The 26083-nt window shown below is 43.8% G+C and overlaps 1 protein-coding gene across 2 annotated transcripts in view; it reads right to left on the bottom strand.

Moving 5' to 3' along the window:
* GLUD1 (glutamate dehydrogenase 1) overlaps positions 1–26083 on the bottom strand; it is a 52727-nt gene that overhangs the window by 16400 nt on the left and 10244 nt on the right. The window contains exons 1-5 of one of the 2 annotated variants that reach the window (XM_077821408.1): positions 25893–25910; positions 11966–12046; positions 11174–11229; positions 8080–8143; positions 4922–5016 (exon numbers count right to left, since the gene is read on the bottom strand). In XM_077821408.1, the coding sequence (XP_077677534.1) occupies positions 4922–5016; positions 8080–8143; positions 11174–11229; positions 11966–11990 (240 nt within the window). In that variant the 5' untranslated portion in view covers positions 11991–12046; positions 25893–25910. Of the gene's footprint in view, positions 1–4921; positions 5017–8079; positions 8144–11173; positions 11230–11965; positions 12047–25892; positions 25911–26083 lie in introns of those variants that run through there. The other variant, XM_077821407.1, reaches the window with a different exon arrangement.

Below are 26083 nucleotides of genomic sequence, written 5' to 3'. Positions count from 1 at the left end.
AGAGGCCAATGCCTTAGAAAATACAAGGGAATGGGAAAAGAAAGCAAAGAGTTGTACTAGTGCACTAATGTGAATTTCAGAGCTGAGAAGTTTAGTCATATTTCTTCATTCAGTGATCAAGAAACTTACTGTGGGTTTTCTGGACAACTTAATATGGTACCCATTAAAGATGTAATTGGTTTGGCAGGAAAGGGCCACTATTCTTAAAGCCATCCACATTCAGATAGCAATGTTGTATATGCCTCTGAGCCCATCTGTAGCATGGCTGAGAACTTGGATGAAGAAGACGTTGAACAGTACAGGGGCAAGGACACAGCCTTGTTTGACTCCATTTGAAATGGGAAAGGAGTCAGTGAGATCTCCATTAAAAAGTACCTGACCTTGCATCCCCTCATGAAATAAACAAATGATCTTTACCAGTTTTGGTGGGCAACCAAGTTTGCTGAGGATCATCCATAATCCTTCTCTATTGACTGTATCAAATGCTTTTGTCAGATCGATGAAAACACTGAACAGATTCATGTTTTGTTTGATACATTTTTCTTGTATTTGCCGGATACTGAAAATCATGTCTATGGTGCTACGACCAGGTCTGAATCCTCACTGAGTCTCAGCTCTGGTCTACACTACGGGATTAGGTCAAATTTAGCCGCATTAGGTCAATTTTAAAATGAATGCATCCACACAACCAACCCCGTTCCATCGACTTAAAGGGCTCTTAAAATCGACTTCTGTACTCCTTCCCAGCTATAAAATCGACCTTGCTGGGTCGAATTTGGGGTAGTACGGACACAAATACTGGCCTCCGGGACTGGCCTCCGGGAACTATCCCAGAGTGCTCCATTGTGACCGCTCTGGACAGCGCTTTGAACTCTGATGCACTAGCCAGATACACAGGAAAAGCTCCAGAAACTTGAATTTCATTTCCCGTTTGGTCAGCATGGTGAACTCAGCAGCACAGGTGACCATGCAGCCCCCCAGAATCGCAAATGAGCTCCAGCACGGACTGAAAGGGAGACACTGGATCTGACTGCTGTATGGGGAAAAGCATCTGTGCAGACAGAACTCTGATCAAAAAGAAGAAATGTGAATATATTTGCCAAAATCTCACAGGGTATGTTGGAGAGAGGCTACAATAGGGACACACAGCAGTGCCACATGAAAGTTAAGGAGCTGAGGCAAGCCTACCAAAAGAAAAAGGAGGCAAACAGTCGCTCCAGATCACAGCCCCATACATGCCCCGCTTCTATGATCAGCTGCATGCCATTCTAGGAGGGGACACTACCACTTCCCCACCACTGTCTGTGGACACCTGCAAGGGGGAAGTCTCACGCAACAGGGAAGAGGATTTTGTGGAAGAGGAGGAGGAGGAGAACGGACAGCAGGAAAGCAGTGAATCTGGGCATCCAGCCACTCCACTCCAGAGGATGGCCCAAGCAACAGAAGGCTGTCATTCGAACAGTTTGATTTGTAGTATGGCTAAAATAAGCCATGTGGCCTTGTCCTTCCCTCCTCCCTCAGCCCACCCGGGCTACCTTGTCAGTTATCTCCCCTTTTTTTTTTTAAAATTAATAAAGAAAGAATGAACGGTTTCAAAACAATAGTTACTTCATTTTGAAAGGGGGAGGGTGGTTGGCTTACAGGGAATTAAAAATCAACAACAGGGGCGGGTTTGTATCAAGGACAAATACACACAACTGTCACACCGAAGCCTGGCCACTCACGAAACTGGTTTTCAAAGCCTCTCTGATGCGCAGTGTGCCTTGCGGTGCTCTTCTAATTGCCCTGGTGTCTTGCTGCTCAAAATCGGATGCCAGATGATTTGCCTCAACCTCCCACCCTGCCATAAATGTCTCCCCCTTACTCTCACAGATATTATCGAGCACACAGCAAGCAGCAATAACAATGGGAATGTTGGTTGTGCTGAGGTCTGACCTAGTTAGCAAATAGCACTAGCGAGCTTTTAAATGTCCAAAGGCACATTCTACCACCATTCTGCACTTGCTCAGCCTATAGTTGAACTGCTCCTCACTACTGTCCAGGCTGCCTGTGTATGGCTTCATGAGCCTTGGGAGCAAGGGGTAGGCTAGATCCCCAAGCATAATTATTGGCATTTCAACATCCCCAACGGTAATTTTCTGGTCTGGGAAGTAAGTCCCTTCTTGCACTTGCTCAAACAGCCCGGAGTTCCTAAAGATGTGAGCGTCATGCACCTTTCCCGGCCATCCCATGTTGATGTCAGTGAAACGTCCCTTGTGATCCACCAGTGCTTACAGCACCATTGAGAAGTACCCCCTGTGGTTTACGTACTGGTTGGCAAAGTGCCAAGATAGGGATATGTGTTCTGTCTATCGCCCCAGCACAGTTAGGGAAACCCACGGCAGCAAAGCCATCCACTATGACCTGCACATTTCCCAGAGTCACTACCCTTGATAACAGAACGTCAATGATTGCATTAGCTACTTGGATCACAGCAGCCCCTACAGTAGATTTATCCACTCCAAATTGTTTCCCGACTGACCAGTAGCAGGCAGGCATAGCAAGCTTCCACAGGGCTATCACCAATCGCTTCTCAACTGCTAGGGCAGCTCTCATCTTGGTATTCCTGCGCTTCAGGGCAGGGGGGAAAGCAACTCACAGAGTTCAAGGGAAGTGGCCTTATGCATGCGCAAGTTTCGCAGCCACTGTGAATCGTCCCATACCTGCAACACTATGGGATCCCACCAGTCTGTGCTTGTTTGCAGGGCCCAGAATTGGCATTCTACTGTATCAACCAGCCCCACTGCCACCATGATGTCCCAATTGCCACAGCCTGTGCTTTCAGGAACGTCTGTGTCCATGTCCTCATTAAAATCATCTTTGTGCTGGCGTCTCTTAGCCTGGTTCTGCATATACTCCAGCATAATGCGTGAGGTGTTTATAACGCTCACAAGAGCAGCGGTGAGCTGAGTAGGCTCCATGCTTGCCATGGTATGGCGTCTGCAGGAGAGCAGAGTTACAGTGGAAGCAGTGGACGACGACAGATGCCACGAGAATAGATATTTATACAGAACGATGAGAGGACCTGCGAGGTGGATTCATGGCACCAGGAGAGGAGTAGCGCAGAGCTGCAGCGGAAGCAGTGGAGGACGACAACATGGAGAAATTTGCTATTGAGACTGAGTTCATTTACAAGAGCAGGAGAGCAGAGTTGCAGCAGAAGCAGTGGATGACTATGGTTAGCAGTCGTCCTGCACCATCTGCTGACAGCAGCACCCAGAACACAACAGCAGCGGTGACAGTGAGCTGAGCGGGCTCCACTTGCCGTGGTATGGCATCTGCACAGAAAAAAGGCGCAAAACGATTGTCTGCCGTTGCTTTCACAGACGGAGGGGCGACTGACGACGAACCCAAAACCACCCGCGACAATGTTTTTTTCCCCTTCAGGCATTGGGAGCCTGAATTCCAATGAGCGGCAGAAACTGTGGAATAGTTACCCACAGTGCACCACTCCGTAAAGTCGATGCTAGCCGTGGTAGCGAGGACGCATTCTGCCGACTTAATGCGCTTCGTGTGGACATACGCATTTGACTGTATAAAAACAATTTCTAAAAATCAACTTCTATAAAATCGACCTAATTTCGTAGTGTAGACATACCCTCAAGTAGATTGGCTTCTGAGACAGATGAAATTGTTCGGGTTCAGGAGGACATGAGCAAAGATTTTTCCAGCGACAGATAACCATGTAATATTTCTCCTACTATCACAGGATATGTTGCTGCTTTTATTTTTAAATAAAGGAATAATTGTGGCATCTTTGAAGTCTTGTGGCATTTCTTCACTGTCCCAGATGTCAGTAAGGATCTTCTGGAGTGTTATCATCACTTTTGGACCAGCAGATTTATATATTTACCAACAGTAAAAAGCGTATCTTCCAACTTTAGTGACCAAAACTTAATGCAAAGTAGGTCTGAGTAAGAAGGTGCCATTGTTACATGCTTAGAACTAAATGTTTTAGTTATTGGTTTTTGCTTTCAACTTTAAATTCATCTTACTAAAGTTTGTCTGTGTATAGCTTACACCTCCGCAGAACCTGGCAAAACAAGTTGGGTTTATGGAGTGGGAAAAGGAAGCAGGAAAACTCTCAGTGCTGTAGAGTTTACTATTTTCCTGTGCAGTGGTTCAGCTCTTTTTAATAAATGTTTAGTTTTCCATTTAAGAATTACAAAGAAGATACTACAAGAACCTTCCATAAATGGACAGATAGTATTGAAAAGTATGGAGAAAGTTCATTTTTACAGCACACAAGTCTTAGGTCCCTGCCTTGAGTTCTCAGCAGCACATAACGGACAGGTTGTTGGGTTATAATGAAATATGTATTTTTGTATTTTAAGGATGTTTTACTGTGCTGGCGGTATACTATTTATAGTGTCTAGCTTTTAGTTTCCTTAAGGACTTCAATTTTGTAATTCATGACAGGGCAATATATTAGCACTATATTAACAAGTATGGTCAGAGTTACCAGGGGCTAATGACAGATCTCACTGAAAATTTGTTTGTGGGTCTTTATTTTTAAATACTGCTGTGAAAAGACGATGACATTGGACAAATGGTTTAATGCAGTTTGAATAGGACCATACTATTTGTTCCATTATATGCAACACACGAACACATATCAAATGATTGCTGAAGCAGCTTCTTTTTTTGAAAATGGTCATATCAACTGAACTTTTACATTGTGATGTCTGAAGAGGAGGTCTTCATGCTCTTTTTTCATATACATGACCTAAAACCCCACCATTGAAGTGCTATAGTTACATGCACAATTAAATAAAATTAGAGGACTAGTTAACAAGGCAATAAATCTCTGGCATAATGTTGGCTGGGTTTCTGCAAAGAGCAAGGAAGCTCTTCTACTTTGAAGCATTTGCTCAGAACTTACATAGTGTCCTATGGTATTGGCGTAGGTATCTGCAATCCAGGACATCTCCCGCTCACCTGTGCTCATATCAGGGGCAGGCACATCAATACCAGGCCCTATTAGCAAGAGTAAAAACAAGTCTCAAGGATTAAATACAAATATTTATCTTCAAATTCTCTCTCTCTCTCTCTCTCCTCCCCTTGGTGTGACAGCTGAGATTGGTTAAAATGACCTACTTTCATATTTAAACCTCAGTTATTCAAGGAAGAACAGACCATACTTTTAACAACTGTGGATTTTAGACACCACATCTTGTTTTAGTAACCTGGCAAAACCCCTTTAAGCTATCAAAATCATTGGCTATCTGGTCCACATTTTATTTAATCAAAAATGTAGTTAGTGTTAAGATAACACATCAAGAGCGTGTTTGTGCTTTTGCTTTATTTATCTAATATATTTCATGTGGACCATTGTAGAAAGGAAGGAGAGAAAAAGCTACACACATATACAACTTATACTTAGCATAACTACACTTGGTTTTAAATGTAAAAGCCGTATACTTGAGTTTCATTCTTCTTTACATCAACGTTCTCAGTTTGAGTAAATTTTCTTGCTTGCAAATATTTGCTATGCTGTTCTAGATATTGCAGTCTAGTTTATTGATAACAGTTTTTCCTCTACTCATTTCTTATTCACTGTATCAGAGGTAACCTCTTAAGAATGGGAGAGGCAAGGCGTCTTTCATGAAGAACATTCCTGGAGGCATCTCCATGTAACCCCTACCAGTAATTACATGTACTCTTCTGGGTAACTGCTTACGGACTGTGCTAAGCCAAACTATTTGAAATAAACAAGGTCTAGATGTCCTTGGCAAGAATTTAAACAAATCAAGCCCCCTTTTAATTTTCCATAATTTCAAACAAATTACACAGAATCTCATAAAAAAAAAATCAATGAAGACATTCTATCTAACCATTTCAGTTGACAATGCATCTTAGCTACCACTAAGTACAATACACAAATCATTTATCATTTTGATAAATATATTTGTATCGACACTGACAGACTCTCATGCATTCTAGAAAACAGATACTTCTGCCCATGTAGACAGCAATAAAATGGAAGATACATGAATATGCTTGTTGGGACAGCTATAGGGACTTTGTTTTCTTAAGAGGTCAGGAATGAAAGAAAAACCTTGCCTTATTCCTCTGCTGCTCCTATGAAACTAAGAGCTCTTTGCCTGCAAGTGTTCCAGCAAGTTCAACTAGGAACTCTTCAAGTAGATAGGCTTAGGTGTTCAAAGAGATTGAATGAAATGTATCACCTATAAATGTGCCACACAGGCTATGGGTTCATTTCATTGCCTGTGTTTCTTTTGAAACCATCTCTTGGTTGCTATGGGGTTGATCTTCTATTTCCTTCCTCTGATATCAGCCAAAAACCTTGATTTTGAGACTACAGGAAACAGGGTAGTAGTGAACAGTTCAATCTAAAAAGACCGTACATAACCAACCATATTTCAAGTGTGACAAATTAAGTGTTCTGAGCTAACCATAAATTAAGCATAGTGCTACACTTATCACCTAAACTATTTTAAACTTTCATAGAAAATTTACTGCAACTTGAGAGTATGTAGGGAATTTAATTCTTTCTAAATGGGAATGTCATTACCTTAATATGTACACTGCAGAATTGGCATAAATCCTTTATTGCTAGGTACTCAGCAATTTGACATTAGCTGAAGCATGTTTGCATCACAGAGCCTACATCATACTAAAGATACCAAACACCTTCTTAAAAGCAGAAATCCAAATGATGTGCATCAATCTCACATTAGACCAGAACGGGTTAATGAAAGCCTGTGAGCTTAATTTGCCTTACCCTGCTACACTTGCAGAAGATGTCAAGCATGGAGGGAGAAGTTAAAAGGGTGGGACCCAGCTCAGTTGGGAGCTGACCAGGAAGGAGAGCAATGGCCGGCTGTCACTCAGTGAGAGAATTCTACAGCAAGAGAACTGATTTGGACTGTGGGCCGGCAGCACCTCCCTGAAGGTAGGCCTGTCACAGGGATCTCAAGACAGTTGGGAAGGTAAGTGGGAGCAAGTGAGTCCCCCCAGAATTCTCTATTCTGCAAAAGGGGCTGCAGGAAGACTCCTGCAAGGTCATGGACTGCCCTGTCAGGGAACCAGAGAGAACTCCTACAGCAGAACCAGGTGGGTGGTAGAAAGCATGAAGAATCTCTGCAGTGAGCCTATGGAAGAGGCTTAGAGAAAGAGGCACTGATACACTATGAACCCAGGAAGAGGCTATGGCAAAGACTCAAGACAGGTGCAGGGATACAGCAAGGGATCTGTGTAGTCAGGCTCTGATTGCTTAGGAGAGTCCCTGAACCAGAATCCAGTGGAGAGGGAGGACCATAGTTCCCCCCATCCACTGAGGAAGGTGTAACAGAAACCCCCTAACCAGGGGTAAAGACTATTGAAAACCCCTAATATCCAGAGTAAAGATTAACAAATCCTGAGTTGGACTGAAGGCCGAATGTGAGATTGATGAAGTACTGTCTCACTCTGCAAGGCAGGGGCACTATATCTGAACCCATCAGAGGGCCAAGTTGCAAGACGTATCACAACAGGCTGCAGCAGCTTAGCAGCAGCGGTGGTAATGGAGGAGAGCCTGCTATGCTACACCCAGCCACCAGGGGTGTACTGACTGGGGTGAGTCACATGTTTACAGGATACTATCTAGTCTACATTGCTAACACACATGAAATTAGATTCCCAAGTTTACTAGTATCAGGGGCATAGACACAGGTGGGCCAAGGCCCACCCACTTAACATCCAGACCCACCCAAATCTGAGCAGGGATGTAGTGCTGCCACAGCGGCCCGGAGCATCACTTACGCACCTGAAATTCAGGATGGAGCTATGCACCCGCCCTTCAGAAAGCTACGCTCCGGCAGCTCTGCCTTGCTATTTTCTGAGCCGCCTCATGCACGCGCCCAGCTCGGCAGGTGAAGCCCTGTGTCTGGGGGCACCAGTGCTAGGAAGAGGGCATGACATCGTGGGAGAAGCTGAGCTAGCACAGTGTCATTGCTCGTCCACCCAAAAGTCAGGGCCCACCCAAATTTCCATTCCTAGCTATGCCACTGACTAGTATTAGTCACTGTACTTACATACCAATAAATCCCTTCTTTGCCAGCTCCATAGTAAATCTTCTTGTGATCTTTTCCAATTCATTATCCTATTAAGAAAATATAGTAAGTGCCACAGGAGTCACTAAGATTTGGTATAAATGTTCAAAGTTGGCCTAAAATTTCCCACAAAGTTTTTTTTTAAATAAAAAGCCGTTGATGCATTTACGCATCAATTTCCATATTGTCTGCCTGGTAACTCCCTTTTTTGTAAGGTCAGTATAGTAGGTGAATTGCTTAGGGAGATCTTATTTTCTTTATGTATATTTTCAATTATTCAAAAGAAATCATGAATGCATCAGGGAAACAAAGGTAAGGACACTGTTTGGTCAAATATTTCAGTGTTGAAGACAACTTGTAAAACAACCATTATCCTAGCAAACAAATGGAATATAAATTAGATACATAGTAGATGAAAGCAATCAGTTCTGATTATTGCATAATTAACTCAAAGCTTCAGTAATTCATACAAATATTAAGTTTATTTGAACTTTGACATTTCATGTAGTGGCTTTTCTAGTTCTATAACATCTGATTACTGGAAAACGTGGCTGCAATTGGCCCTCTTTAAAAATCAGTAAGCTAATCACCCATGTTATATAATACTTGGACTTTAAAAATATGTCAACCTTATTGCTAGAGAAAGTTTATGGTACACTAAGTGCAAAATTATTCTGAGAAGAAAGGTAATGTTTGGGATTAAGCTTTCTGCATGAATAGCATCATTTGAAACAAAAATCTAGGCTGCAGACTAGTTGAACTGCCTTTAAGTTTCAGAAAAAGACTTAGCAAATTAAATGATATGATGTAAAAGAATATTTGACCTTTTACACTGGGAGTTCTTAAATATCAAAGTGTTTTTGATACATCTTTGCCTGCCAGTTGTACACACTGTACTCCTGGGGGAATTCTGCACCAAAATATTAAAAATTCTCCTAAATTCTGAAATGTTGTCAAAACAACACAATATAATCACTCCAGTTTAAATTATTCTGGTAATTTATTTGAAAATACCTGTCAACAAGTATGTCAACAATACACACAAAAACAAAAAAGAGTTCCCCAGGCACAGACAGTTAAAGAAACCCCTATAACAACCCAGTTCCAGTTGGGGGGTGTTGGAAGGGGCTGTGTGGGGGCCCCCAGAGCCCACTCCTCCCTCCAAGTCCAGGCACAGGGCATCTCCCTTCCCCAGAGCCCAGCCACAGAGCACCCCCTGGCCCAGACACCTACACACCTCCAGAACCTTTACTCTCCCCCACTTCTTTACTGTCCGACCAGGGGAGGTGGTGCGGTGCAGCTCTGCCCTTCCTCACCCTTTGCCAGAGCTGGGTCTCCAGGCCCTCTCCTGTTCCCAGGAGAATGAGGATCGGGCCTGGCAGCCAGAGTGTGCAGCCTCCATCCTCACTGGGCTGGCCATGCTGCTCATTGCCAGCAGGGCACTGCAGAGTCCAGCAGCCCCTAGTGGCAGCCAGCAGCCCCAGTTCAGTGGGAGAAAACATGGAATTCTGTGCAAAATTCTCCCAGGAGTAACACCAAGACTTCATTTAATCCAGGGGTGGGAAATCTTTTTGGCCCGATGGCCACATCTGGGTGGGGAAATTGCATGCAGCGCCATGAACAGGAAGGAAGAATCCCATGCACTGCTACAGGCTGGGGACCAACTGGGTAAGCAGCAGTTCCACTGTAATCCCCAGGTTCTTTTCTGCAGACTAGAAGCTGGATGAGTCAGCAGTGTGCCCTTGTTGCCAAGAAGGCCAACGGCATATTGGGCTGTATTAGTAGAAGCATTGCCAGCAGATCAAGGGAAGCGATTATTCCCCTCTATTCAGCACTGGTGAGGCCACACCTGGAGTATTGCATCCAGTTTTGGGCCCCCCACTACAGAAAGGATGGGGAGGAGTACAGAGAGTCCAGCAGAGGGCAATGAAAATGATTAGGGGGGTGGGGCACATGACTTATCAGGAGAGGCTGAGGGAACTGGGGTTATGTAGTCTGCAGAAGAGAAGAGTGAGTGGGGATTTGATAGCAGCCTTCAACTACCTGAAGGAGGGTTCCAAAGACGATGGAGCTCGGCTGTTCTCAGTGGTGGCAGATGACAGAACAAGAAGCAATGGTCTCAAGTTACAGCGGGGGAAGTGTAGGTTGGATATTAGGAAACACTATTTCACTAGGACGGTGGTGAAGAAGTGGAATGGGTTACCTAGGGAGGAGGTGGAATCTCCATCCTTAGAGGTTTTTAAGGCCCGGCTTGACAAAGCCCTGGCTGGGATGATTTAGTCGGTGTTCTTGCTTTGAGCAGGGGATTGGGCTAGATGACCTGCTGAGGTCTCTTCCAACCTTAATATTCTATGATTCTATGATAATGTAGGGCTGGGGCATGGGGTAGGAGTGCGGGAGGAAGTGCAGTGTGCAGGAAGGGGCACAGGGCAGGGGGCTGGGTGCAGGAGGGGGTGCAGAGTGCAGGAGGGGGCTCAAGGCAGGGGGTTGGGGGCTCAGCACAGGGGGCTGGGGTGCAGGAGGGGACTCAGGGCAGGGGATTGGAGTGCAGGAGGGGTTTGGGGTGTGGGCTCCAGCCCAGTGCCACTTACCTTGAGCGGCTCCAGAGTGGCAGCGGCATGCAGCAGGGCTAAGGCAGGCTCTCTGCCTGTTTGCCCTGGCCTCTGTGGGGGGAGGGCATAGGGCACCTCGTGCTGCCCTCACCTGTGGTACCTCCCCCAAAGCTCCCATTGGCCACTGTTCCCTGTTCCCAGCCAATGGGAGCTGCAGAGGGGCAGTGCCTGCAGGCAAGAGCAGCTTGTGGAGCCCTCTGCCCACCCCCTCTCCCCCAGGAGCAGTGTGGGGCCAGGCAGGCAGGGAACCTGCCTTAGCCCCGCTGCGCCATGGGGCTGGCAATCCCGCAGGTCGGATCCAAAGCCCTGATGGGCCAGATCCAGCCCATGGGCTGTAGTTTGCCCACCCCTGATTTAATCTCTTCAAAGGAAGAAATAATAGGTGGATTTCTACTGAGCTTTTTGTTTTGTCTTGTCCTACAAAACAGCTTCCAGTTAACACAATACATGTATATAATTTAGACTTACAGTATAGTTCTTAGTATTGATCTTAACACCAGCCTTTGCACCACCAAATGGCACATCTGAAAAAAAATGTAAAGGAGAAGAGTTTCATTTTTCAAGATAAAGGTAGAACAGAAATGACAAGATCTTTAAATTATGCAAAAAAGGGTAGCTTCTATAAGTTTGTGTAAACATAAGTATTTGAAACTTATCAGTCACTAAACCCTCACTGTCAACTGCAAAGCTGACTCTGCCGCATCCACAGCACAATTTCACTAATATGGTCACTAAAAATCTACATTCTGTTCATAAAAGGGGCAGTCTTTTCAGATCAACTGGAAGAGGATCTTCTAAACACAGGAAGTGTAAGATCTACTTGAATCTATTTCTTTCAAGTTTTGCTGTTTACTAAGGACACTTTTGTTAAAATACAATCTTAGACCTTCCTTACAGCCCCATCTACTCAATCCTGAAATAAGTCCTTACGGTCAAGTGGGATGTTTCCATGTGATACTAACATATTAAGCATGGGATCATTTTACTGAGAGGAAGCACAGTAGAAGAGCTGAATGCAGAGAACAAAGTACTGTTCAAAAACATGTAGCTTCAATAATAGCAAAGGAAATACAGCACTACAGTTACTGGGTAAGCATTCAAAATCACTTGTTGCAGATTTTAACAGGTCAGATTTTAGTAAAAGGAAATTAGTATCTAAAAATAACTAAATTCAGTCCTTCAGCTATTTCACAGTGACTTAAATCAATGCTAATTCAAATGACAATTAGAATCTGTACTTGACAAACTGGTATCACTTACCAACCACAGCACATTTGTATGTCATTAGAGAGGCCAAAGCTTTCACCTCATCCACGCTAACATCTGTGCTGTAACGAATACCTGAAAAACAGAGGAAAACAAACAAGCATAAAGTGAGTTTGCAATTAGTATTTGCAAATTGAAAACAGCAACTCTAGGACACCAGCCCACTACATGCAAGTGGGCAAACTCTCTCTCAGCTTGTCAAGATTGAAGTAAGAGATGATGTACACCAGCCTCAAAATAACAAAAGCAGAGTAGGAAATAAAATGCAAATCATTAACCTCAAGTTAGCAGTTTCTGGTAGTTTTCAATGGTAGAAATGAGAGGGGCACTTAATGTATACCATATAGTTAACTTGGGACAAATGATGTACCTTCAAATGAGGGGCAGTTGAGAGGTATTATAGGAGTGGGACAGCTTTCCTGTAGTTAAGGTTAAGACCAGCTTTCTGTTCAAAGCTTGACTGTTCTAAGTGCTCTAAAATACATAAGGTTAATCAGATGGCCTTGAAATTTGGTGTGTGTCATGGAGGTACAGGGTAGAGTCAGTGTTCCAAATTTGGGTCCATTTGACTACGGGGTTCTAGAAATACAGCCCCCAGAAAGAGAACAGCTTTTCTTTATGTTGATGTATTCTGGCACCTTTTTTTTTCCCCTCATGGATAGATATCAACTTGCACAGGATACCACCAAAAGCTATTCTTTCCCCTACCTACCATTAAATCCACAGACTGTTCTCATATCCCACCTCACAACTGAAAATACCCAGAGGGAGAAGACCTCAGTGCCCTGCTACTGACACAACCTACACAATTCTGTACTGTAATGATGCAGACTGGAACCTCAAGGTATACATCCACCTCTTTCCTTTAATAAAAGCACGTAGGTGAATCCGATCCAGATTTCAGTGAATCATAATCACAACTCTACAATGCTCCTCAAACTAATCCCCAGATCTCATCACAAACACAACTCTTCCCAAGCTGTTCCAATTTACTCTACCATTCTATACAACTAGGACAGTGAATGCAGCTTGAGTGCATGCAGATAATTCCCAATGGCTATTGCTAGCTTGGGGGAGAAGGCAGAGCTAAGTACTCTGTACTTCCTGGTGTTCAGAAGCTGAACTCGACATTCTGGAAGGATATAAGCGATCACTGGGCAACCTGAACTCTGTGTTAACAAAGCTTGCCATTTAAGAATCAGTAGCTTCCAAAATGAATCATTCAGCAACATAATGCTAAAGCTTGCCAGCATTCCTCTAACCCAAAGCTTTGCAACTCATTCACTTGATACAAAATGAAGTGATTTGTCACTGGACATGGAGACCTTTACAATAAAAGATCTTTAGTATGACCTTGCAGGTAGGGTAATACGAAACAGCTTTTGTAAAATTTGAAGGGCTTGTAATATTTTGTACCTTTTTGACTTGGAGGCAGTTCAAAACAAACTGGAAGCTAATTTCACAAGGATTGGGATTACAAATTGTGTCTAAGAACTTTTATCTTTTTCTGATTACTGAAGCTGAAGACAGTGTGTCATGTGTCAGAAATTGGTTTTTAAATCTTTTTATATTTAATTTTCATGGCAGCGTCATACTACATTACCTAGTTACAGCTGCAAAGTAGATAAATTTTTTTAGTCAACCCTATCTGGGTACATCAATAGAGCTTTAGATGCTCAGACTTGCAGTTTAGAATGTGAACTTAGTGCCCACAAAAGCCAGGGGATAACAGCACAAGGTTGCAATCAAAAGTAGCTACTATGCAAGTTTCTCCCACAGCTCTACAGAGTCTAAATTCTAACCTACAATGATTCTCTACCCTAGTCCTATAATTCTTGAGCACAGGCTGTAAATTGTGCCAAACTTCGGGGGTGCGGGGGGAAGTAGTTGTAGCAGGGACAGAGTGTACACTGGAAACTAGAAAAAGACTCCACAGATTTCCTATTATCCAAAGAAGAGCACAAATCCAGGTCCTCAAACTTGAAAAGCAGTAGCCAAAGTAAACTCCTGAGCTCCTATGAAAGCCATTCCTGAATGCACTGGAAACGATCCCAAGTCTACAAAGAAACTGAGTGCAGCTCAAAAGTTTGCAGCCAAATTTCTGCCCTCCTACGTGAACACACTTTTCAATAAGTCTAACAAGAGTTATAGGGCTGAATGCTTCCCTCAGAACAGGCATATGATTTTAGTTTTTGACTGACAGTGAATTAAAAAAGACTTAAATTTTTCATTGTAAATTCATTACATAAATGGCTACTGTTGAGACTAGAAATAGCACAAACCATTAAAGGAAATTTTAAGTTTTAAAAAAGGTACAGTGCATTAGAATAGTAATGTTTAACCTCTGAAATGCAGTTTACATGTTCTCCCCACTCTTGCTCTAATAACTCAGAGGAAGCGGAATTAACTAAGTTCCTGAAAATACTTCATCTGGAACGTACACTACATAGGGCACAGCTTGTTCCGACTGACTACAACATTCAATCTTTGTTCAGTTTTTCTGACACACCCATTTTTCTAGAACATGCTTGCCACTCAGTGTCAAACTAGAAGAGGTTGAAGCACCATCTACACCAGGGGTGGGCAAATTTTTTGGCCCGAGGGCCAATCAAGGTTGCAAAACTATATGGAGGGCCGGGTTGGGGAGGCACAGCCTTCCCTAACAGCATGGCCCCCACTCCACCCCCTCCCACTTCTCGCCCCCTGACTGCCCCCCGTCAGAATCCCTGACCCATCCAACCCCCCTGCTCCTTGACCTCTGACTGCCCCCTCTTGGGACCCCCACCCCTAACTGCCCCCCAGAACCCCACCCCCATCCAACCTCCCCCCCCCCCCCCCCCCGAATGCCCCAACCCCTATCCACATCTCCGACCCCTGACAGGCCCCCTGGGACTCCCGTGCCCTATCCAACCTCCCCGTTCCTCATCCCCTAACCGCCGCCCCCCCAACCTCTGCCTCATCCAACCCCTCCCCCCCCATCCCTGCCTACCCCCACCAAACCCCTGACCCATCCAACCACCCCCTGCTCCCTGTCCCGATTGCCACCCCGCACCCTTACCAGGCCGGAGCCCGCCACGCCACCTGGCAAGAGCGGTGAGTCAGACCACTAGCAGTGCGGTGTGGCGCGCTCAGGCTGCGGGGGAGGGACGGGGGGGAGACAGTGGGGGAGGGGCCAGGGGCAAGCCTCCCTGGCCGGGAGCTCAGGGGCCAGGCAGGATGGTCCCGCGGGCCGGATATGGCCTGCAGGCCGTAGTTTGCCCACCTCTGATCTATACTAAGTAGAAGCCAGCTTTTCTGTAACCAGGTTATGATATGCTTATTTGACTTAGTTACAGACATGGTTGTCTGTCCACACAGCAGCTGTTTCAACTATATGTCTGTCAGGGTTCCTTTCCCACTCCTAACTCTAGGGTACAGATGTGGGGACCCGCATGAAAGACCCCCTAAGCTTATTCTTACCAGCTTAGGTTAAAAACTTCCCCAAGGTACAAACTTTGCCTTGGCCTTGAACAGTATGCTGCCACCACCAAGCGTTTTAAACAAAGAACAGAGAAAAAGACCACTTGGAGACGTCTTTCCCCAAAATAACCCCCAAGCCCTACACCCCCTTTCCTGGGGAAGGCTTGATAATAATCCTCACCAATTTGTACAAGTGAACACAGACCCAAACCCTTCATTTTAAGAACAATGAAAAGCAATCAGGTTCTTAAAAGAAGAATTTTAATTAAAGAAAAGGTAAAAGAATCACTTCCGTAAAATCAGGATGGAAAAGGCTTTACAGGGTATTCAGATTCAAAACACAGGGGATCCCGCTCTGGGCAAAACCTTAAAGTTACAGAAAACAGGAATAAACCTCCCTCTTAAAGCGGAAAATTCACATAAAACAAAAGATAAACTAATCCACCTTGCCTGGCTTACTTATACTGGTTGCAACATTGGAGACTTGGATTAGGATGGTTGGAGAAGATGGATTTCTGTCTGGACTCTCTCAGTCCCAAGAGAGACCAAACATGCAAACAAAGAGCACAAACAAAAGCCTTTCTCCCTCTCCCCCCCCCAAGATTTGAATGTATCTTGTTCCCTCATTGGTCCTTTGAAAGCCAGGTTAGCTGAGCTTCTTAACCCTTTACAGGTAGCACTGTATACAGAAAGATGGTTACCCTTCCCTTTATATTTATGACAATGTCAAACAACATTTCCACAGAGATGTAGACTACCAGTCCAAGTCTATTTGGCCAGGCAGCAGAAGACCAACTTTGATGTAGTGAATAGACCCAGTCTTTTTTTTTTAAATGGATGTATCCAAAATTTAAAAAGACACATTATATGCTTGCTGAACTTCCTGGACACTGATGCAATTATTTTTCTCAGTTTAAACAGGGTTTAAGCCAGTATTTACCAGTGTCCTGTCCTAAACTATTTTTTCCTGGGAAATTGCCAGCATTTGCAGGAGGATACACAAAGATAAGACTTAATTTCTACTGTACTAAGGACTTCAGTGAAATCTAGTTTGACAACTTCCTAGTTTAGCAAAAGACTCAGTCCAAATTAGATTGGAAAACAGCATTGCTATGCATCTGGAAATCCCTTCTGCACTGTGTTCCCACCAGAAAACTTGTGCATATTTTTCACATTAGAAGAAAGAACAAAGCTTGAAGCAATCCAACATTTTATGACACCCCAAAACATTTAAGAAACACAATGAAGACTATCACATACAAGCTGCACACCAAAATTAACATTTTAAAAATCCTAGCATGGTCCACACAATGTCTCTTGAACCAGTAACTTTTAAAGAGACAGTTAGACAAAGTTATCTTTTGTAATGAAAGCCTTAAGCTACAGTATGACTCACAGCCATGGAACATACTTTCCACTGGAAAAGACCCAGAAAGTCTTGTTTATAAGTGAAGGATTTTCTTTCCCCACCACACCCAAAAAAAGTTAAGCGAAGCTACAATACAGTAAGTTATTAGTTTCTTGTTCCTTTTCTTTACATTGTTTAAATTGCTTCAAATTCCAACCTACTTTTCTATTTAATTGCTGAGGAATAGGGAAAGACGTTCACATTGCAGGATCTCAGCTTTTAAACCCAGACACATACAACTTTCATTACTGATCAGTAGTACATTAGAAGAATAAAGGACTGATTTCCCCAACCTGTGACTCTGCTGTAGAGACAGATGCCAGAGGCAAACCAGACAGCTGAATCACCTTTAGTCTGAATTGTCAGAGGTTAAAAATTAGTTCATACCAGAAATATTTAACTGTATAGTATATCAGGAAAAGTCCATACCAGCAGAAGGAAAGGAAAAAGTAGTAAAAATCATAAGTAGAACGTTGCCAAATACAATAATTCACTAAATATCACCTACCTCACCAGTCTGCCATTCTAGAATTTTTTTTAGACAGAAGAATAAAATGCAGGAGGTTTCAATAGTTAAGTATATTGATGCAATAAGTTAATTCCACAGGATAGTGTGTAAAAGAGTACGATCACTACAGTTAACCATCTAAAGCAGGGGTGGGCAAACTACGGCCCGTGGACTGGATCTGGCCCTTCAAGGCTTTGGATCTGGCCCGTGGGATTGCCACCCCATGGTCCCCTGGGGCCAAGGCAGGCTCCCTGCATGCCCTGACCCTGTGCGGCTCCCGGAAGCAGCCACCACCATGTCACTGTGGCCCCTGGGGGCCAGAGGGCTCCACATGCTGCCCTTGCCTGCAGGCACCACCTCCCACAGCTCCCATTGCCGTGGTTCCCCGTTCCCAGCCAAATGGGAGCTTTGGGGGAGGTACCTGCAGGCAAGAGCAGCGCGCGGAGACCTCCCCCCTCCCACAGGGGCCACCAGGCCCTGACTCCCCCACACTCTGTGACAACTCAAAGGTGTCACCTGGCCCCAACCCCCCCTCCTGGGTTCAAGTTACATGCTCAGGTATCATCCCTCAAGTGAAGTCACACCCTGATATCCCCATCACCAATGCAGACAGTCCCAGTAAAACTCCCACACAACATTCCCAGGTCAATCCGCCTCACTCCCTACTCCCTCACAGCCGGATGTTTCTGGGAGTGGTGTGGGGCCATGGAGCCTGCCTTAGACCTGCTGCGTGCCACTGCCACCCTGGAGCCGCTCAAGGTAAGCGGCGCCGGGCCGGAGCCCACACCCCAAACGCCTCCTGCACCTTGCACCCCCTGCCCTGAGCTCCCTGCTGCACCCCTTCTGCACCTGCACCCCCTGCCCTGAACCCCCTGCTGCACCACGCACGCCTCCTGCACCTCAACCCCCTTCCGCACCCTGCACCCCAACCCCCTGCCCTGAGTCCCTTCCTGCACACCGCACCCTCTCTCACACCCCAACCCCCTGCTCCAGCCTTACATGCAATTTCCCCACCCAGATGTGGCCCTCGGGCCAAAAAGTTTGCCCACCCCTGATCTAAAGCCACCAAAGTTGAATGTGTACTCAACGATTACCCCTCCAACATATAACAGGACTGAAGTTCAATAATTTTTGGATCGGAAAGAGTAAGTGGAGGGTTTTTTTTCTCATGTATTCAAAAAAGGAAGCCAGAGAAACCTTCACTACTGGATATCCTAAGGCCTAAATCAGATCACACTCTGGCAGATCCCTAGAACATATTTTTAATGTCTGACAAACTCAGATTTCAAAACAGACTTGCACATTTCTCACTGTGTCCAAGTATCACCCTCTAAGGGTCATCGATGATTCAGTCACAGATACTAAAGCCACAAGGGATCATTAGATCACCTAGTCTGATCTCCTATAGATTGCAGACCATTAAAAATTTCACCCAGTTACCTCTGTACTAAGTTCAAAAGCTTTTGTTTGACTGCAGCACAGCTTCCAGAAAGGATGCTTGGACACCAACAAACAGTATTGCAAGATGAAATGGAAACTTTAGATCTGAATTTCTTCTCTTTACAAGTCCTGAATCAGTTTAGATGAGATTTTTGTTAAAGGACATGTCAAAGTAGAAGCTACTTATTAGCATAAGAACATCTTTTGGATTCTATAGGATACCTAATGTCAATGGAGTCTGCAATGGTGCTCTTATCTACAAATCATACTCCAGATGTACAGCAGGAGTATTCAGCCTAACCAGTTTAAATAGGAATTACAGAAATGAAGAGAACTGTCATAAAGTAGCCATCAGGAACCCCATGAAAGACCTTGATTTTTTAAGTGAAAAAATAAAATCAACCTGGCTTCTCATCCAAGACTTGAATGTGTACAAGTTTTAATGTGAGGCATATTAATATGCTAAAAGAAAAGGAGTACTTGTGGCACCTTAGAGACTAACCAATTTATTTGAGCATGAGCTTTCGTGAGCTGTAGCTCATGAAAGCTCATGCTCAAATAAATTGGTTAGTCTTTAAGGTGCCACAAGTACTCCTTTTCTTTTTGCGAATACAGACTAACACGGCTGTTACTCTGAAACCTGATATTAATATGCTGTGGCTTCTGAAAGAAACTGACAGTATGTTACTTTTAGACACTACAGAATAACCAAGTAAGTTTCAAATGCAAATTAGATTTCCAGGCATACTGAGAACCTACTGATGCTTAATAAAATGTACCCATTTGCAAGTGGATAGATTCAGAATGTTTCTAGACCCTTTTAGTTTAGTTATTTCACAGCATGATCTCTACATTAAATACTCTAACATCTACAGAATATAAAGTATTCCTTCCATTTAAGGAGCAAATAAAGGTTCTCTAGTCACCATAGTAACACTCATAGCAAAACATCCCAGTCCACTACTCCCACTGAATTAAGCCTCTTACAGAACTCGGCAAGTTTGAATAAGAGTTCATCACAATTTGGAAGCGTCCTTGCATCTGCTGGTTTGAATCCACTCATGTAAAGTTTAGGGTTTTGTTTTCTACTTTGAATTTCATCTGTTAAAAAACAAAAACAAAAAACACCACGCATACAACACCCCCAAAAGAGAATCAAGATTGGAAGAGGATACCATACTCAGGCATTTTTAAAGATCACAATTTACCACCCACACCCTTTTTTTTTTTTTTTTTTTTTTTTAAGTGCACAAAATATATTTGTTCTGTACACCTCTCTATATGCAAAACGTATAGGTATCAGAAAATAAGCTTTTTCATGGCAGGGACTATCCTACCCTGATTGTACAGCACTTACCACAATGGGGTCCCAGATCTCAACTGGGACTTATAAGAGCTACAGCAAACAGATATTAATTGTAATCCCACATTAGCAACAGCTCTTTCGATGCTGCAATGATCAGTTTAAATAAACTTTCATTGATATAAAGTAATTCTGCTATAGATTCTCATTTTAGACATGTGATCTCCTGGTAACATTTTCACATAGGGTAAGTCTGGGAAGACTACAAGGGAAGAGGTTAGTTGGTTTTTGTACTGAAGGATTAGTCCATATTATGGATTTATTAACATTCAATTGTATATATAAAAGTACCACAACCACCAGCTTTCATATGTGACACTAGGAATAGAACTCTTAACTGCCTGCTCCTGGACACTACAGTGCTAATAAACAATGGTCACATAAACACCACCCTATACCGGAAACCTACTGACCGCTATTCCTACCTACATTCCTCCAGCTTTCACCCTGACCACACCACACGATCCATCGTCTACAGCCAAGCTCTGCGATACAACCGCATTTGCTCCAACCCCTCAGACAGAGACAAACACCTACAAGATCTCTATCAAGCTTTCTTACAACTTCAATACCCACCTGCAGAAGTGAAGAAACAGATTGACAGAGCCAGAAGAGTTCCCAGAAGTCACCTACTACAGGACAGGCCTAACAAAGAAAATAACAGAACGCCACTAGCCGTCACCTTCAGCCCCCAACTAAAACCCCTCCAACGCATTATTAAGGATCTACAACCTATCCTGAAGGATGACCCAACACTCTCACAAATCTTGGGAGACAGGCCAGTCCTTGCCTACAGACAGCCCCCCAACCTGAAGCAAATACTCACCAACAACCACATACCACACAACAGAACCACTAGCACAGGAACCTATCCTTGCAACAACGCCCGTTGCCAACTGTGCCCACATATCTATTCAGGGGACACCATCACAGGGCATAATAACATCAGCCACACTATCAGAGGCTCGTTCACCTGCACATCCACCAATGTGATATATGCCATCATGTGCCAGCAATGCCCCTCTGCCATGTACATTGGTCAAACTGGACAGTCTCTACGTAAAAGAATAAATGGACACAAATCAGATGTCAAGAATTATAACATTCATAAACCAGTCGGAGAACACTTCAATCTCTCTGGTCACGCAATCACCGACATGAAGGTCACTATCTTACAACAAAAAAACTTCAAATCCAGACTCCAGCGAGAAACTGCTGAATTGGAATTCATTTGCAAATTGGATACTATTAATTTAGGCTTAAATAGAGCCTGGGAGTGGCTAAGTCATTATGCAAGGTAACCTATTTCCCCTTGCTTTTTCCTACCCCTCCCCCCCCAGACGTTCTGGTTAAACTTGGATTTAAACTTGGAGAGTGGTCAGTTTGGATGAGCTATTGCCAGCAGGAGAGAGAGTTTATGTGTGTGTGTGTGTGTTTTCCCGGGGGGGGGGGGGTGTGTGTGAGAAAGCCTGGATCTGTGCTGGAAATGACCCACCTTGATTACTATGCACATTGTAGGGAGAGTGGTCACTTTGGATGAGCTATTACCAGCAGGAGAGTGAGTTTGTGTGTGTATGGGGGGGTGGGGGGGTGAGAAAACCTGGATTTATGCTGGAAATGGCCCACCTTGATTATCATGCACATTGTAGGGAGAGTGGTCACTTTGGATAAGCTATTACCAGCAGGAGATTGAGTTTGTGTGAGTGGTTTTTGGAGGGGGGTCAGGGGGTGAGAGAACCTGGATTTGTGCAGGAAATGGCCCACCTTGATTATCATACACATTGTGAAGAGAGTGGTCACTTTGGATGGGCTATTACCAGCAGAAGAGTGAGCTTGTGTGGGGGGGGGGGGGCGCGGAGGGTGAGAAAACCTGGATTTGTGCTGGAAATGGCCCAACTTGATGATCACTTTAGATAAGCTATTACCAGCAGGACAGTGGGGTGGGAGGAGGTATTGTTTCATGGTCTCTGTGTGTATATAATGTCTTCTCCAGTTTCCACGGTATGCATCCGATGAAGTGAGCTGTAGCTCACAAAAGCTCATGCTCAAATAAATTGGTTAGTCTCTAAGGTGCCACAAGTACCCCTTTTCTTTTTGCAAAGACAGACTAACACGGCTGTTACTCTGAAACCTGCTCCAACATGATTCACAGGCCTCTTCAGAATGCATGGTCATTTTTCCACATGTGAAAGTTAACCAAGAGGTGCGCCAAGGGTTCCATACCAGGACTTGTGTTTAATGTTTATTAATCAGCTGGAAATGGGGGTGAACAGTAAAGTGGCAAACTTGCAGATGGAAAAAAATAGGTTAAAAAATAGGTTAAAAATAGGTTAAAAAAATAGGATAAGCTATTACCAGCAGGAGATTGAGTTTGTGTGAGTGGTTTTTGGAGGGGGGTCAGGGGGTGAGAGAACCTGGATTTGTGCAGGAAATGGCCCACCTTGATTATCATACACATTGTGAAGAGAGTGGTCACTTTGGATGGGCTATTACCAGCAGAAGAGTGAGCTTGTGTGGGGGGGGGGGGGCGCGGAGGGTGAGAAAACCTGGATTTGTGCTGGAAATGGCCCAACTTGATGATCACTTTAGATAAGCTATTACCAGCAGGACAGTGGGGTGGGAGGAGGTATTGTTTCATGGTCTCTGTGTGTATATAATGTCTTCTCCAGTTTCCACGGTATGCATCCGATGAAGTGAGCTGTAGCTCACAAAAGCTCATGCTCAAATAAATTGGTTAGTCTCTAAGGTGCCACAAGTACCCCTTTTCTTTTTGCAAAGACAGACTAACACGGCTGTTACTCTGAAACCTGCTCCAACATGATTCACAGGCCTCTTCAGAATGCATGGTCATTTTTCCACATGTGAAAGTTAACCAAGAGGTGCGCCAAGGGTTCCATACCAGGACTTGTGTTTAATGTTTATTAATCAGCTGGAAATGGGGGTGAACAGTAAAGTGGCAAACTTGCAGATGGAAAAAAATAGGTTATTTTAGTGAAACTCTAGAGGGACCTAACAAAACTAGGTGAGTGGGTAACACAATGCAGGATAATATTCGTTGTTGACAAATGCAAAGTAACTTACATTGGAATAAAGAAATTTAACTACTCATGCTCATTCCTGGGTTCTAAATTAACCATGCAGGAAACTACATTAAACAGTGATTAAAAAAGGAATAAAATCCCTGCTATTCCCAGGGATTAGCCAACCACTAAACTAAAAAGTGGTTAGTTAGGGTTAGGAAAAAACCCTCTCTGTGGGTAGATTAGCCTACAGTTGTCTGTAATAGTGATTCTTCCATTTTACTTTGACACTAAAGACATTGTTAGAGCAGATACCAACTATGTGGACCACCAGTTTATTTCACTATGACAATTCCTGTGTTCCTAGCAGAAACAGCTCGACTACTTCAGACCTACTTAGCTGCATGTACATTCCCTCTTTGGATGGCTTATTTCTTGCAGGAGAGGGGTGAAACAAGACTGTTTGTTTATTAATGCCCTACAAAGATTCATTTTAATAAGCAGTGCTTGTCGTCCAAGTGCACAGAACATTAAGTAAATCATTCCCTACCAGCAACAAGAGAAGTCAACAGTAGCTCTTCAAATCTGATATTTAAATATATACTCACAATTACATCTATTCTAGCATGCCTAGTTTCAACTAAAGGGGAATGCTAAACCTAAATGAAAAGGAGTATTTGTGGCACCTTAGAGACTAACCAATTTATTTGAGCATAAGCTTTTGTGAGCTACAGCTCACTTCATTGGATGCATACGGTGGAAAATACAAAAGATGTTTGTTTTTATACACACCAATCATGAAAAAATGGGTATTTATCACTACAAAAGGTTTTCTCTCCCGCCACCCCACTCTCCTGCTGGTAATAGCTTATGTAAAGTGATCACTCTCCTTACAATGTGTATGATAATCAAGGTGGGCCATTTCCAGCACAAATCCAGGTTTTCTCCCCCCACACACACACACACACACACAAACCCACTCTCCTGTTGATAATAGCTTACTAAAGTGATCACTCTCCTTACAATGACAGGTTTCAGAGTAACAGCCGTGTTAGTCTGTATTCACAAAAAGAAAAGGAGTACTTGTGGCACCTTAGAGACTAACCAATTTATCTGAGCATAAGCTTTCGTGAGCTACAGCTCACTTCATCTGATGTATGATGTATGCATCCGATGAAGTGAGCTGTAGCTCACGAAAGCTTATACTCAAATAAATTGGTTAGTCTCTAAGGTGCCACAAGTACTCCTTTTCTTTCTCCTTACAATGTGTATGATAATCAAGGTGGGCCACTTCCAGCACAAATCCAGGGTTTAACAAGAACGTCTGCGTGGGTGGGGGGGTGGTTAGGAAAACAAGGGGAAATAGTTACCTTGCATAATGACTTAGCCACTCCCAGGCTCTATTCAAGCCTAAGTTAATTGTATCCAATTTGCAAATGAATTCAAATTCAGCCGTCTCTCGCTGGAGTCTGGATTTGAAGTTTTTCTGTTATAATATCGCAACTTTCATGTCTGTAATCACGTGACCAGAGAGATTGAAGTGTCCTCCGACTGGTTTATGAATGTTATAATTCTTGACATCTGATTTGTGTCCATTTATTCTTTTACGTAGAGACTGTCCAGTTTGACCAATGTACATGGCAGAGGGGCATTGCTGGCACATGATGGCATATATCACATTGGTAGATGTGCAGGTGAACGAGCCTCTGACAGTGTGGCTGATGTTATTACGCCCTGTGATGGTGTCCCCTGAATAGATATGTGGGCACAGCTGGCAACGGGCTTTGTCGCAAGGATAGGTTCCTGGGTTAGTGGTTCTGTTGTGTGGTATGTGGTTGCTGGTGAGTATTCGCTTCAGGTTGGGGGGCTGTCTGTAGGCAAGGACTGGCCTATCTCCCAAGATTTGTGAGAGTGTTGGGACATCCTTCAGGATAGGTTATAGATCCTTGATAATGCGTTGGAGGGGTTTTAGTTGGGGGCTGAAGGTGACGGCTAGTGGTAATGCTAAGACCCAATATTAAAATGTGGTAATGCTAAGACCTAATGTTAAAATAAGGAGCTGTTATGTAAAATATACACACAAATTTAACTATTGGTAGAAGTGGTATCATCATAACAAGGCTCATTTCCATAAATGTTTTCCATCCAAGTATCCATAATTTGAAAATTAAGTTTTATTAGCTTTCAGGGTTCATTTTAGGTTGCAAGAGTCATACGGCACGCAAAATCCCCTCTGATGTATGGCCCCCTGTGACAGCTAGTAGCGTGAGCTGCACTAGAACTGGTTGACAATTTTAAGGTCCCTGTGGTAAGGTCCTGTAACTTTTTAAGGTCTAGTCTATATAGTTTTTGCACTGATATAATTATTTGAGTTGGGGGGTTATTTAAAAGAAAAAAAAAATAGTTATACCAGTACAACCCCTCTTTCTACTGACATAAAGACGTCTTAGATCAGTACAACTTATTCCCCTTCCCATACATGAATAAGATATGCTGGTAGAGGCACCTTTTATATCAATATAACGGGGGATGGGCTTGTACACTCAAACTATATGGGTACAGTTAAAGTAGTACAATGTGTATATTCATAGATAAGGCCAGAAGGGACCACTGTGATTATCTAGTCTGACCTTCTGTACACCATAGGACTTTCCTGAGTTACAGCATCTCTCCAGGAAAAGCATCCACCTGAGTGACATAGCTTACATCTCCCACCAACTTACCTTCTGCATCTCAGCGAGGTCGAGTACTGAAGTCAACGGGAGAGCACTCTGCCATCAACTTATCGCATCTTCACCAGACCCAGTAAATCGACGCTGCTGCATCAATCACAGTGGCACTGATTTAGTGTGCCAGCGTAGACAAGCCCTTAGAGAAATCAGGTCTTGTCTAAAAAAAGCCTGTATAATAGAGC

Source organism: Eretmochelys imbricata, chromosome 7 (assembly GCF_965152235.1).
Source record: "Eretmochelys imbricata isolate rEreImb1 chromosome 7, rEreImb1.hap1, whole genome shotgun sequence".
In the NCBI taxonomy this organism is placed as follows: domain Eukaryota; kingdom Metazoa; phylum Chordata; order Testudines; family Cheloniidae; genus Eretmochelys; species Eretmochelys imbricata.
This window is presented reverse-complemented; position numbering and strand designations above follow the sequence as displayed.